General features: G+C 36.6%; 2 protein-coding genes across 2 annotated transcripts; both read right to left on the reverse strand.

Moving 5' to 3' along the window:
• Positions 1-11,111: 11,111 nt before the first annotated feature.
• LOC110622364 (polygalacturonase inhibitor) lies at positions 11,112-12,259 on the reverse strand. The gene has a single exon (XM_021766848.2). The coding sequence runs from the start codon at positions 12,222-12,224 to the stop codon at positions 11,244-11,246; it is 981 nt and encodes a 326-aa protein (XP_021622540.1). The 5' UTR covers positions 12,225-12,259; the 3' UTR covers positions 11,112-11,243.
• A 1,737-nt stretch (positions 12,260-13,996) lies between these two features.
• On the reverse strand, positions 13,997-15,134 carry LOC110623427 (polygalacturonase inhibitor). The gene has a single exon (XM_021768369.2). It carries the CDS (start codon positions 15,115-15,117, stop codon positions 14,134-14,136), a length of 984 nt encoding a protein of 327 aa, XP_021624061.1. The 5' UTR covers positions 15,118-15,134; the 3' UTR covers positions 13,997-14,133.
• Positions 15,135-16,189: the final 1,055 nt, after the last annotated feature.

Below are 16,189 nucleotides of genomic sequence, written 5' to 3' on the forward strand. Positions count from 1 at the left end.
ACTGACAGCAGAGCGGGAATTTGGGCAGAAAACAGAAATCCGAATTTTCAGAAGTCCAAATCCAACCCAATCACTACCAACATAAAACCAAGAGCCACGAAAGAGCTTCTCATCCAAGGAATTCCAATTGCAATTAAATTCAACATCAAAAGAGGAGTCAAACACCAAATCAAAAAGGGATTTCAAAACCCTAGATAGATAGAATTCTTCAGCTATAAAAGGAGAGCCTCCAAACCAGCAAAGGAGCTTCTGATCAGCAACTCAACTCGCCAGAAACTCTCCAGCATCTTCCTTTTTCCTTTCTTTTCATCTTTTGTGTACTTAGTCCACCATGAGTGGCTAATTTCCTTCCTTTCTAGTTGAAGTTGGTGAATTTCAGATTTTGTGATGAATTGGGAGATTTAATACTCCATTGTTGAACTCTTGTTTATTTCAATATTTATGCAATCTGATCTTTTCCATAATTATTACTTTGCTTTTAGAATCAATAAGGGCCCATTGCTTTTAAATTGCTAAAGTGATAAATTGTTTGAATGATTTAGGTCCGTAATTGCTTAAATTGTTTAAACTCACATTTAATCAAGTTGCATGATCTAAACTTGACCACGCGGTTGGCAAGGTTAGAATTAGGTTTCTCTAAGTCTTAATGCAGTTAACAGTTGTTCGATGCTATAATGCCCCAAGGACGTTTCTTGGCAACTTGTTAACTAGTGTTTGATTAGCGAACGTTTCCTAATCAAACTAGAACTAAGGAGGAATTTGGATTGTGAGAAGCGTCTTCCACATCCAAAACTAATTTATTGGAATAAATAGGAGTGTTAAAGAATCAATGATCAATTCTAAACAATCTGAAATAAGATCCATACTTCAACTAGAAGCTTTTCTCTTATTGATTTACTCATCTTTAAATTATTTGCTTGCTATTGTTAATTAGCTTTAGTACATCTTCAACACAAAACCCCCCTCTTTTATTTACTTGTTATTTACTTGACCTAGTCATTATTAGGAAAATCATTGGTGTCAATTCTCTGTGGTTCGACCCTATTGCCACAATCTACAAGTTTATTGTTGATTGTCTAATAGGTTTATTTTTTACGGCTTCGACAACCGCCTATCAAAAATTGGCGCCGTTGCCGGGGAATTGATTTAAACTAACGTATTTTTCCTTTATGACCAGGTCTGGCCGTAAGGACACTCTTCTTTACGACCCTGAGATTGAGAAAACTGCCAAGCACTTAAGGAAGCAAGCAAATTTGAGGAACCAAGCCTCAAAAGCATCTTCGTCAGCAACACCATCTCACAGAGCTGTTGTTATACCTGCTGATTTTTCTGCACCAGCAAATTCACCTACCTCTACACCAGCTGAAGCACTTACTATCACATCTGCCCCTGCTGCAGAAATTTTTGCACCAGCAAACTCTCCTACAGCCACTACTGCATTTGAACCTGATACCCGATTCCAGGTTATGGCAGAAAATCCAGCAATGGCAGCACCACCTGCTGCACATGTAGAAGCTGAAATACAAGCTGGAAACGCGCCCATCCAAACACCCCAGCCACGGGAAAGAATTCTCGGAGAGTTAGCTGAACCAACAGGAGATCAAGCACCCTTATGCATTGAATATCCCCTATTGACAGCACCATTCGAGCTAAGGACAGGTCTGATTCATCTCCTTCCTAAATTCAGAGGCCTAGAGAATGAAGATCCTCACAAGCATTTGAAGGCATTCCACGTTGTGTGCTCAACCATGAGACCCCAAGGCATTCTAGAAGACGATATCAAGCTTAGAGCCTTCCCTTTTTCCCTTGAAGACTATGCCAAAGAATGGCTATTCTACTTACCACCCGGATCCATCACATCATGGGCTGATATGGTAAGAGCATTCTTGAGAAAATTCTTTCCAACCTCAAAAGCCATAGGCATCCGTCGAGAAATAAGTGGTATAAAGCAAAAGCACTCTGAAGGCTTGTATGAGTACTGGGAGAGGTTCAAAAAGTTGTGCACAAGCTGCCCTCGGCATGATATTTCTGACCAATCTCTGATTGAGTACTTCTATGGAGGTTTGCTACCCTCAGAGAGAAAATTTATTGACGCAGCCTGTGGAGGAACAATTGAAAAAAAATCACCTCGAGAGATGAGGGACTTGATTTCCTCCATGGCTGCAGCTTCTCAACAATTTGGAGACCAAGAGCTGCGAACAAGGAATGTAAATGAGGTGAGTAATTCCATTTTATCATCCCAACTTTCTGAACTCACCAATGCTGTCCGTAGCCTTGTTGTGAGTCAAACCCAACAAGTCCAGCAGATTCAGCAGCCCAAGACATGTGGAATATGTGCCAACAACCACCCAACTAATCTATGTCCTTCCCTTCAAGAGGAGGACCAGCAAGTCAATGCTGTTGGAGGCTTCAATGGGCAAAGAAGGTATGATCCTTATACAAATACTTATAATCCAGGTTGGAGGGACCATCCAAATTTCAGTTATGCAAGGGGAAATCAATATCCAAGCTACCAGCAAAGGAACCAAGCTCAAGCTGCACCTCAGAACTCCAATGCATCTCTTGAAGAAATTGTGAAGAATTTAGCAAGTACTGTGCAAAATCTTGAGAAACAAGTGAGCCAAATGGCCACTTCAATGAGCAAATATGAATCTCAAGGGAAGCTACCCTCCCAAACTGAGATAAATCCAAGACAAAATGTTAGCGCCATCACATTAAGGAGTGGAAAGGAGTTGCAAGACAATAGGGCTGAAAAATTGCAAAAACAGGGCATGGAAGAAATTCTGCCAGAAAGTGATCAGGGCAGTGATTTGCCCAGTTCACTAGTAGAAACTGACCCAATCGCTGGTCAAACTGAGCTGTCCAGTAGTGATCTGCCCAAACCACCAGAGAAGGCAGAAAGTGATTTGCCCAAATCACCAGAGAAGGCAGAATCCAGTCAAAGGCAGAAACAGCAACCAGCAGAAAAATTCAAGATACCTCCTCCCTTCCCAAAGAGATTTGCAAAGTCCCAAAAGGAGAAAGAGGAAAAAGAGATATTGGAGACACTCCGCAAGGTGGAAATCAACATTCCCCTACTTGATGCTGTAAAGCAAATTCCAAGGTATGCCAAGTTTCTCAAAGAGCTATGCACCAACCGAAGGAAACTTGCTGAACGTGAAAAGGTAAGTGTGGGGGAGTGTGTTTCAGTTGTAATCCAAAGGAAACTTCCAACCAAATGCAAGGATAGAGGAATATTCGCGGTTTCATGCAAGATAGGCAATGTGGGAATAAAGAAGGCCATGTGTGACCTTAGAGCTTCAATAAATGTCATGCCACTTTCCATTTTTAACTTGTTGAATGCAGGTACACTCAAGGGCACCAGTATTGTGATCCAATTGGCTGACCGATCCGTCGTCCATCCCAAGGGAGTGCTAGAAGATGTGTTGTACAAGTTGACCAACTAGTCTTCCCAGCAGATTTTTATGTGATTGACATGGAGGAGGATAAGGGCAAAATCACCTCTGACATCTTACTTGGGAGACCATTCTTGAGCACAGCAAGAACAAAAATTGATGTGCATGATGGCACATTGACTATGGAGTTTGAAGGGGAAGTTATCAAATTTAATGTTTATGATGCCATGAAATTCCCCAATGATGTTTCTCCTGTTTATGGCCTTGATGTTATTGATGATTTAAGTCAAGAAATTTTTGATTTTGATCAAGAAAACTTACTTTATGAAGGTCTTTGCAGGAAAGGAGAAGTGGACAGCAACATCACTGAAGCAGAAAAAACAGCAGACTGCTGTAACTTGCTGGATGTGGGTGATTTGCCCAGTGATTTGCCCAGACCACCAGATAATCTGCTCAAATCACAGACCAAATCACTGGAGCAGACAGACTTAACAGAAAGTGATTTGCCCAGACCACCAGATAATCTGCCCAAATCACAGCCCAAATCAGACAGCAAACAGCAGAAATCAGCACTAGAACTGAAACCATTGCCAAGCCACCTCAAATATGCCTACTTAGGAGCTGGAAATTCACTTCCAGTCATTATTTCTAACCAGCTCAGCCAAGAAGAAGAGGAAAAGCTCCTTGATGTGTTAAAGAAGCACAAAAAAGCAATTGGGTGGACCTGGGAGGACATAAAAGGCACCTCAAGACCATTCGGTGGAGGCTCATCTCACCAGAATCAGAGACAGGATACAGCACATGAAGCTATTGACATACGGAGTCCACAAACAAGCAAGGTTTTCAAGGTTAATGGGCATCGTTTGAAGATATTCTATGAAGGTTTTATTGTCCATGTTGTGGAGGAGGTTCCCTTGGATCCCCCTTCCCAAGACTGCTGAGCAAGACACTGAAGTCCAGCCCAAGACAGAAAATAGGGCGCTACTGGGAGGCAGCCCAGATGTAGTGATTTGCCCACTGCTTGCCCAAATCGCCGGGCAAATCGACTGAATATACCATAGTCACAAGTGATCGGGGCAGTGATTTGCCCAATTGCCCAGATAATTTGACCAAGATCACCGGTCCAATCGCAAAATCAAGCACATCATCAGAAAAGGGCGTGAACAGTACCAGCCCAGCAACTGCAAAGGAGAAGCGGTCTGGCCAAGTGATTTGCCCACTGCTTATCCAAATCACTGGTCAAATCACCCTGTCAAGAATCCAGAGGGCCAGCATTAAATGATCAGGGCAGTTCACATACCCAAATCACTTTAAGTAGTTCTTTTCTTTTACTCTTTTACTTTTTACGCTATCTACTGTTTTTATCTCTTCTTCTTCAAGATTTCTCCTCTCCGACCCACCACTCACCCACCGGCAAACTCAAGACCACAATGGTAAGAATTAAGATGAAGGCCATCGGCGGACCGTTCATGTGGAAGAAACTAGGGCTGCCGAGACCCATCCCCTCCGACAGTGATGACGAAGCGCGGGACACCCCTCCACAGCAGCCCCTGCAGATGGGACAACACAGGAAACAGGGCAAGAACCAGCAAATACACTTCCAGCAGACCCCAGCAGGATGCTCCTCAGCCACCAGAAGACGAAGCCCCCAACCAGACAGTAGAGGCTCGTCTCAGTAGGATTGAGGACCGAATACAAAGGATGGAGCACTTGTTGGACCTGCTGGTGGACCATTTTCTGCCCCAGCACCGTGACAGATAGCGATCTGCCCAGTGATTTGCCCAGTGCTTGCCCAAGTCACTGGTCAAATCACCCACAGGCCAGGAAGTCCCTTTCCCTTTTCTCCTTCATTTCTCTATATATATATATTCAAACATTGAGGACAATATTTGGGATAGGTGTGGGGGTACTGGAGAGTATTTATTCACTGATCACACCATCTTTTGATTTCTATTTGTTTCTTATTGTTTCTTTTTGTTTCTTTTTGCATTATTCTTACCCCTTTTTGCACACACCAGAATTTTTTCACACTTTTTGCACACACACACAGAATTTTGTCTTGGTTTTTGCTCTACTCAATATAGATAACAAGGTTAAAAGAGTTTCCTTATCTCATGACCCCATTGATTTGCCACCCCTTTAAGCCTAAATTGAATCATTCACAGTATGTTACCTTCACTTAGAAAGTTCTTTACTTGAATTGAATCCTTAAATTTGTTGTGGTCAAGGGAAATAAAAATAAAAATACATGCAAATAAAAAGCTAGTGTAACTCCCTATGAGCTGATTTGCCCAAACTATCATGACAAACCAGCACAAAGCACAAATCACAAACTTGTTCCAATGGTCTAAGATTTTTGAACTGAGCCTAATAGCCACTTGGAGAAGTAACTGACTGAGTAACCGGGGGTGTATCACCCATGTACACAATCGCGTAAAAAGGTCAGTAACTTTTTCAAGCAAATAAGTTTCAATGGTCTAGACTATGAACAGAGCTAGTAGCCACTTGAACAAGTGACTAACTGAGTAACCGGGGGTGTATCACCCATGTACACAATCGCGTAAAAAGGGTAGTGACTTTTTCAGGCAAGGATAAGAATAAGTGCTGCTAAAAATAAAAATAAAAAGAAAGAGAGAAGAAAAGGGGCAAGTCACTCCTAGGGGTTGCATTAAAACTAACATAAAGGAATAAGCATGATTGATTCAAAAACCTTTCTCTTGACCATGGTAGGTAAAAGGAAACAAGGAAAGGAGAGGATGACCTTAGTGCATGTACTCTATACTGTGATAATTCAGATTAGGAGTCTAGGGGGGGCTGATTAAGTGGTACTTAGGCTCTAAGGAAAAAGGGGCTTGATTGGCTAAGTTATTTGTTGCTTGAGGACAAGCAAAAAGCTAGGTGTGGGGGTATTTGATCAAGCATAAATTAGCCACATTTTTATTATCTTTTTTATTGCTTATTTACACATTTTTTAGTTTAATTTATGGTTTTTATCTTGTTTTTACAGAAAAGGAAGAAATTGGAAAATTGGAGAAAAAGTGCAGAAAATTGACAGAAAAGTGATTGGGTCAGTGATTTGCCCAGTGATCCGCCCAGATCAAGCTGAAGCAGAAACCTGGAGGCAACAGGCAGAAGTGATAAGGTCAGTGATTTGCCCAGGACACTCGAAGACACTAGCCAAATCACTCGCAGAAGACAGAGAGAACTGACTCACAGAAACGTGATCGGGTCTGTGATTTGCCCAATCACTTGAAGAAACTGGTCAAATCACCGGGCAAATCACTTTCACAACAGAAACTGACAGCAGAGCGGGAATTTGGGCAGAAAACAGAAATCCGAATTTTCAGAAGTCCAAATCCAACCCAATCACTACCAACATAAAACCAAGAGCCACGAAAGAGCTTCTCATCCAAGGAATTCCAATTGCAATTAAATTCAACATCAAAAGAGGAGTCAAACACCAAATCAAAAAGGGATTTCAAAACCCTAGATAGATAGAATTCTTCAGCTATAAAAGGAGAGCCTCCAAACCAGCAAAGGAGCTTCTGATCAGCAACTCAACTCGCCAGAAACTCTCCAGCATCTTCCTTTTTCCTTTCTTTTCATCTTTTGTGTACTTAGTCCACCATGAGTGGCTAATTTCCTTCCTTTCTAGTTGAAGTTGGTGAATTTCAGATTTTGTGATGAATTGGGAGATTTAATACTCCATTGTTGAACTCTTGTTTATTTCTATATTTATGCAATCTGATCTTTTCCATAATTATTACTTTGCTTTTAGAATCAATAAGGGCCCATTGCTTTTAAATTGCTAAAGTGATAAATTGTTTGAATGATTTAGGTCCGTAATTGCTTAAATTGTTTAAACTCACATTTAATCAAGTTGCATGATCTAAACTTGACCACGCGGTTGGCAAGGTTAGAATTAGGTTTCTCTAAGTCTTAATGCAGTTAACAGTTGTTCGATGCTATAATGCCCCAAGGACGTTTCTTGGCAACTTGTTAACTAGTGTTTGATTAGCGAACGTTTCCTAATCAAACTAGAACTAAGGAGGAATTTGGATTGTGAGAAGCGTCTTCCACATCCAAAACTAATTTATTGGAATAAATAGGAGTGTTAAAGAATCAATACTCAATTCTAAACAATCTGAAATAAGATCCATACTTCAACTAGAAGCTTTTCTCTTATTGATTTACTCATCTTTAAATTATTTGCTTGCTATTGTTAATTAGCTTTAGTACATCTTCAACACAAAACCCCCCTCTTTTATTTACTTGTTATTTACTTGACCTAGTCATTATTAGGAAAATCATTGGTGTCAATTCTCTGTGGTTCGACCCTATTGTCACAATCTACAAGTTTATTGTTGATTGTCTAATAGGTTTATTTTTTACGGCTTCGACAACCGCCTATCAGCAATTCTCTCTTAATGTTTATTTGAGAAGAGTGTGTTTATATACAGCTCTATGGACTATTCTAGAAATATACACATCATATTATACAGCTGTTTGTTATAGAAGAAAGCATACGAGCTAAAAGAGAGAAAGTGATTCTTGTGTTATTTATGTAGCTACAAAGATGAAACAAAATGTAGTCTCCTTGTACTCCCTGTTTTGATGATGAATGAAATGCATTGTTTTGAATAAGTGGGAGAGCACTGCACACCGTTTTGGCTACTGTTAAATTGTATCAAGGGTTCTTTAATCTGCCTTTCTTCTCTTTGTTTTGTCCTTTTTCTGTTTGTTTTGCGATGGGTTTGTTGTATGCAGGTTTCAACTTCAGAGATAGACAACTCTTTTCTTCGGGCTTTTTGCAAAATTAGGGGCGGGAGAAAACTTATTTATGGATTTAGGGTTGAAGATAAATTATTTGCAGATAATTTATATATCTAATCGCAGTATAATATTAATTTTATAATTATAAAATTATAAATTACAGTAATTTTTTATTTAAAAATTAATAATAAAATTTATTCAATATTAATATATTAAAATTATAAAAAAAATTATTATTATAAAAATATCTAATATTATTTAATTACAACCGAAACTACTTAGATCGTTAGTACGAAAATGTCAAGACTCTTTTCATGTCAGACGGTTATTTAATTTCTTCAGCGCGCATGCGAGCAGAGCTGTGAATTGACTGGGTTTGCTGTCCTTCTTCAAGTCACATCACAAGGCTGGACTCCTCGTACTGGATCTAGACTCGCAGGCAACCCGATCTGTCCCGTGTCTGGATCAGAACCGAATATGCTGGACCGACTAAATAAAGTGGGTTTCTGAGACCTTAGACCTATTTCACTTTTTCGGATTTAATTTCCCTTAGAGTGAGAAAAGTCCGGCAGTTATCAAATTATATAATAATATATTTCATAACTCTCTAAAATATTAGGACATTAATATTATTCTGTACGACTGGATAATAGCAATTCAATAAAAATAAATTTAATTTTTATAATTTTAAATATTTATACACTCATATATTAATTAATTAATATAATTATAATATTTTAATAAATAAAAAATAAATAAAATAAATAATGGCCTGGCGCCACTTAGAATGGTATATTTCATAATTCTCTAAAATATTAAGGTATTAATATTATTCTGTACGACATAATAGCAGTCTAATAAAAATAAATTTAATTTTTATAATTTTAAATATTTATAAACTCATATATTAATTAATTAATATAATTATAATATTTTAAATAATATATAATATTATTGTTAAATAATATGAGTAATTTTTAATTATATAATAATATTATTTTATAATTTTATAAAAAAATAAAAAAAAAGAAAAGAATGGCTGGCGCCACTCTAAGTGGCGCCAGGCCATTCTTAAAAAAAAAAAATAATGTCTGGCGCCATTTTAAATGGCGCCAGGCCCTGACGCCTTTTAAACAGGCGGTAAATTTTCTTTTTGACTGCCACGTGGCAGTTCAACTCCAAATCTGCAAATAATTTATCTTCAACCCTAAATCCACAAATAAGTTTTCTCCCACCCCTAATTTTGCAAAAAGCCCCTTTTCTTCTGTCTAGACTGGTGACTGGTTATCGGAGGCAATTTGCAGAGTCATATCTCAGAAGGTGCGATTGGATCGCCAAAGAGCATATCTTCCACACCTTTGCCCAACGTAATCTTCGATCTAAGGGAGTCCTTTGATCTCAGTATTGGATCTGTGGTTTCAACATTCAACAGAGACTTTTGAGAATGATTCATCTCGATCTGATGGTAGCGCGACTTTTCCTCCTTTCTAAGAGAGAATTAGATGGATGAACCTTAGAAGAATAGCAAAATCTAAATTGTCCAACCAAAACATAGAGCAATAACAGATTAAAGAGGAAGAGTTGGGCTTTTATTTCCTTTTTTTTTTTTTTCAAAGTTGTAAAATTAGAAAGTCATGAAGGAGGGAGTAGAGAAAGCTGTATACACAGAGATTTGGAATGGATATCGTGAGGGTGATTGGCTTAGCTGTAGGGGATTTTAGGGGTTTAAAATTAAGAATTAGGGTTTTAATTAAATAATTTAAAAGGAACAATATTTTGCTTCTTTTTTACTGTCAGATCAACTATCCAAGTAATTAATAAATAGAAAAATTATTATAATATTGATATATAATGTTTTTTTTTTAAAAAAAATCCAATATTGTTTAGCATCTAAAGTATGTCAAAGAGGAAAGTCGCATAAAAAAACCAAAAAAAAGGAAACGGTGTCGTTTTCCTTTGGGAGAAAGAGAGACACCATAACCCATCCCAATCAGCAAATCGCACTCCAGAGGAATTTCGGATAATCTTAAAAATGAGCTTTAAGATAGTTAGAGGACAAAGACAAATGCATGTTTCTACAATCTTAACATTATTTCCATTCAAAATAAATATTTTTTGTCTACATTATTTATAATTAAATAATGTAATATTTATATTAAAATTGTAATTTATTAAATATTTGAAATTAATATTAAATTACTACGGAAACTAATAATTTTATTTTTTTAATGCATATTAAATATTGATATCTTAGAAAACTAATAATCTAGGATGACTTATAATTTAAGATAGATAAATAAATAAATAGTAAAATAAAATTGAAAAAATCATAAAATTAACAGCAAGTAATAAAATAAAACTAACAAAATAATTTTTGCATGTTAAAATTTCTTGAGATAATTGTTATTCATATTTAAATTTATCAGATGAGTTATATATTTTTATGCAAGCAGTAAAGGAAAAGCTGTAAATATGCACGTGACCAATCAGAGAATGATTTTCGTGGTAAAGATTCATTCAACTTTTATTTCATTTATGAAAGTGTTACAAACTTTAGCTCCGACATAGAAACTGACCTATCAGACACTTATGAACTGTAGATGTCATAATACTTACAATTGGGCCCTAAAGATTACATTACAAATTATGCGATTTAACAATTTTTTTTATTAAATATATGTAAGTAATTGCTTATGTATTATAAAAATTAATGTAATTGAAAAATTAATATATATTTTTTATTAAATATATATAATTTTATTCAAATAATAATAATCGAATTTAAAATATATTTATATAATTTATTAATTTTTAATTAAATTTAAAACTATAAATCAGATTCGAATTGAAATAATTTAATTTTCGTACATATTTTATAGTTTATATTTTTAGATGTTACCGTGTTTACTCCGAATTAATTCACTAAAGAGAGAACTCCAAATCAAACCATTAAAGTATGCACAATTATTTAATTAACGATCTTTGCATACATAATTGCTTGAGCTAAATCCAGATTTGGATGCTCAAAAGCAATTAGCTAAAGATATTAGGAAGTGCATATTTGCCCAAGAATTCCTACTTGCAGCTTCCAAGAGGAGCGCCACACAAGCAACGATTATGGAAATATGTGTAGTGATCAAATCTCTGCAAATCACCACCCACAGGAATCTGCCCACAAAGCCTGTTGTAACTCACGTTCAAGGATTGCAGATTGAGTTGAGTCATCTGCACGGGAATGTTACCGTAGATCTTGTTGTGATTAACGTCTAACCATGTCAGGCTGCTGGGAAACACCACCTTTGACAAATCAAATTTCAACAGATTTCTTGACAGGTCTACGATTTCGGTAGTTTTGTTTGGTCCAAACAGGACAGAAGCATCGCCTTCAAGCCTGTTGCGAGAGAAATCGAGGACGTTGAAGTCCGTTTTGCCTAGAGATGCAGGGATTTTGCCTGAAAGTTGGTTATGAGACAAGTAAAGATAAGGTACTTTGCCTTGAAATGCACCGAATGATTCTGGGATGGAGCCTGTGAGCTTGTTCCTGTCCAAGTGAAGTGTCCCGAGATTTGGCAATAGAGCGAGTGAACTCGGTATTGATCCAGACAGGCTGTTAAAAGCCAGGTCCAACAACGTGAGACTCTTGAGTTGGCTAAGGAAGTCAGGTATCGGTCCAGTGAGGCTTAGCCAACTAAGACTCAGAATTTTGAGGCTTTTGAGCTTGGCAATGGCGGGTTGTATGGGGCCTGTAATGTTTGTTAGCTTGTGGAACTCAAGGGTTTGGAGATAAGGTAAATCACCAACAGCAGGGGGGATTTCGCCGGAAAGTTCACCGGCGAAAATGGTGAGAGAAATGATACGGTGGTTGGTAGAATCACACTTGACCTGGTACCATTTGCAGCAATCGGTGTCCGACTTCCAAGAGGCAAGAAGGTAAGGATTGCCGAAGTGTTGTTTGATTTGGAGGAGAACCTTTTTGTCATGGTGGTTGCAGAGCTCTGAGAAGGAAAGAGAAAAGAGGGTAGAAATGAGGAGCGAAAGGAAAAGAATCCGCTTCATATTTGGAGATGGGAAGTAAAGGTATTGTTGAACTAGGCAAGAAGTGCGTGTTATTTATAGGCAAGAGATTGATGATATATTTATTTATTTATTATTTTTCTTTTATAAAAAATTGATTTATTCCATCGATAAACCCATGGGTCAAGGTACAAATTACATCACAAATGAGAAACTGATGGCAAAAAAATAAAAGGCTACCCAAGGTCCAAATCAGAAAAAGCAACAAACAAATAGAGTCAACTAAACAACTTTTGGCCCAAAAAACAAGCTCTAAAAAGGAAAACTAAGCCTACGGCCCAAGGCCTACAGAGAATACAGAAACCCAACCAAAGTAAAAACCCTAGTTTATTGAGAGAGAAGCTTTTCTGGTTCCACCATCATTGAAGACGAGTAGATGGAAGGAAGGGCAGAAGGCTGTGAAGGGAAAAGAACACTGGAACCCAATACACCCAAAATCGGAAGAGCCTATTTCAAATAAGGTAGTAGAAGCAAAGCAAACTATCAAAAACGCTAAAGCCAAAACTTCATCTAAGCAATAAAGAGGATGCAGCGCAGATCTCTTCGACTTTATAGCCCTTGAGGATTGACTGTCCGAAAAAACAAAAGGAAACATGTAGAGATTTATGAGAATACATACATTAAATATAAGAGAAACCCTTCACAGCCAAAGATGATAGACAACATGCAATCTGAAACACAAATAGACAGAGAAGGGTTTAGATCCAAAGAAGACGAGACAGAGAAGGGTTTATTAAATATTCTTTAGAACTTTTATAAACTTTCCATTTCAATCCATCAATAAATCTTTTTAAAAAAAACCCACGAAAAATCTTAAAATTAAAACATTATTTCTTTTCCAAACAATAATAAAATTTAAAAAATTATAAAAAATCTTACTTTATAAAATTAAATTTAAAAAAAAAATCTAATTTTACTCTATTTTCTCCCAAATAAAATATGGACAGGAAGGGATGGGGAACTTTCCCATAATGTATGTAGTTTCATTCCTGGTGGATGTTAATAAAAAATTATACATAAAAAGTTCCCTAATGTTAAATTTTTTAATATCTAGAACAAAAAATAACTTTAAGTTTGATTAAAAAATTATTTATTTATTAATATTTTAAAAATATTTTAAATATATAAAATATGAAAAGAATATAAAGAATATTTTCCATGACTGAAATTATTAAATTAAAATGTGTCTTTACACTGGTAATTTAATTTGACTATAATTTGGTTTGGATCATGAACCAAATTATAACCAGTTGGATTATATTATATTTAAAATAGGTATAATCGAAAAATTAATAAAAAGTTTATATTTTTCAATGTGAAAAAATAAAATAAATAAAAATTGTTAAATGAAAAGAGTATTAATTAATTATTATTATTATTATAAATTCAAATATTTAATAAAATATAATTTTAGTTTATATGTTTTTTTTAAAGTAAATTTTAGTTTATATGTTTAATGAGTTAATATGAAATAATATAAAAATGTGAATATTTATTAGGATCTTAAAAATCGGGTCCTAAAAAATAGAATACCAAGTCATGTGATTGTAATATTTAACAATATAATTTATTAAATAAATTATGAAATTGCATAAGCTGATATAAATTAATTCATTTTAGATGAATATTTTCTTCTAAATTTTAAATACTTAGAAATTCAAATTCGAAATCATTAAGTGAGAAAGAGTTTGTAGAACTTCTGGGTAACTAATTATAGACATTTTTTATTTTTTTATTAAATACAAATTCACTCATTATTAAAAAAGGGAATGCACAATTATATTTATTAAAGGTCATAGCACATATTTATGCTTACACAAATCCAGCTTTGCCTTCTCAAAGGCAATTAGATTAACAAGGGAATGAAAATCTTCTCTGCCCACAGCCTCTCCTACTTGCAGCTTTCAAGAGGAGCGCCGCACAAGCAACGATTATGGAAATACGTGTAGGAATCAAAGCTCTGCAACTTACCACCCACAGGAATCTGCCCACAAAGCCTGTTGTAACTCACATTCAAGAGCTGCATAGTCAGTTGAGTCATCTGCTGGGGAATGTTACCGTAGATTTTGTTGTGATTAAGGTCTAACGATGTCAGGCTGCTCGGAAACACCACCTTTGACAAATCAAATGTCAACAGATTCCTGGACAGATCTACGATTTGGGTAGTTTTATTTGGCCCAAACAGGACAGAAGCATCGCCTTCAAGCCTGTTGCGAGAGAAATCGAGGACGTTGAAGTCCGTTTTGCCTAGAGATGCAGGGATTTTGCCTGAAAGTTGGTTATGAGACAAGTAAAGATAAGGTACTTTGCCTTGAAACGCACCGAATGATTCTGGGATGGAGCCCGTGAGCTTGTTCCTGTCCAAGTGAAGTGTCCCGAGATTTGGCAATAGAGCGAGTGAACTCGGTATTGATCCAGACAGGCTGTTAAAAGCCAGGTCCAACAACGTGAGACTCTTGAGTTGGCTAAGGAAGTCAGGTACTGAACCAGTGAGGCTTAGCCAACTAAGCCTGAGAAAGTTGAGGCTTTTGAGCTTGGCAATGGCGGGTTGTATGGGGCCTGTAACGTTTGTTAGCTTGTGGAACTCAAGGGTCTGGAGATAAGGCAAATCACCAACAGCAGGGGGGATTTCGCCGGAAAGTTCACCGGCGAAAATGGTGAGGGAAATGATGCGGTGGGTGGTGGAATCACACTCGACCTGATACCATTGTGTGCAGCAATCGGTGTCAGACTTCCAAGAGGCAAGAAGGTAAGGATTGCCAAAGTCTTGTTTGATTTGGAGGAGAGCTTTTTTGTCATGGTGGTTGCAGAGCTCGGAGAGGGAAAGAGAAAAGAGAGTGGAAATGAGGAGGGAAAGGAAAAGAATCTGCTTCATATTTGGTGATGGGAATTAATGATGTTGTTGATTTAGTGTAAGAAATATGTCTTATTTATAAGGGAATAATGAAAGTATTAATTTTTTTTTTGTTTGAAAGGGAGAATTTGATATTTTTTATATTTATTCAGATAAATGTATTATTAAATTAAATTTGTGAGCATATTAAAAATATTAAATTAAATATTTATATATAAATTTATATATTTAAAATATATACTTTAATTTAATTCAAATAAATTTTAATATAATTATTTAATTTAGTGATTATTGAACTAATTTTCATATGAAATTGAGTGTAGATTAAATTGAATACATATTGAAAGTGGTCTAGATAAAAACTGCACAGGATAGAAAAGGCAAGGGATTGATAGAGATGTTTGTTTAGGAAGTGGTGCACTGTCTGACGAATGATTGTAGTTCTAATCCGATTTGCCTGAATTTAGACGAAAATGAAGTCAAAGAAAATACCTTTTTTTTTTTTTTTAAATTATCCTACTTTTTCAAAGTTTATCGGCTTAGCCTGATTTATTAACATAGATAATTGATGACCGCTGATTCCTTCACCCCGGACCAGTGGCTTGACCACAGCCCAAGACCCATGACGTAGAGGCCCACGCACCTGATATACATAACAAGCCTGGCTCATCTAACCTTCAAGGCCAGACTCGACCTCTCTTCACTCAGGCTTAGCACCCGGCCCAACTCTCAGCCCAACCCAGGATCCGAAATAATATTCATCAGACAGCCTGGCAGATCCACTCGAACGTACGCACGAGGAAAGTCAGAGGCCGTTACGCATGGAGCAGGCGGCTGATACCCTAGTACCTCTGAATCCGCATGGCAGAGACGCGTGGCCCAATCTTGGAGAGACCTTTACACGTCACCAGCAAGCAAGACAATGTATAAAAGAGGAGTCCCCTCCTCAGGAAACTAAGGCCTTATTCAGTAATACAAAACCCTTGTAAAACTATATTCTATTGGATCTCCGATCATCAATAATAATTTTAATTTATTTAATAAAGAAAAATAAAAAATTAATAACATTCTGAAAATTTAAAAATATTTATTT

Source organism: Manihot esculenta, chromosome 9, assembly GCF_001659605.2.
Source record: "Manihot esculenta cultivar AM560-2 chromosome 9, M.esculenta_v8, whole genome shotgun sequence".
Classification (NCBI taxonomy): Eukaryota; Viridiplantae; Streptophyta; class Magnoliopsida; order Malpighiales; family Euphorbiaceae; genus Manihot; species Manihot esculenta.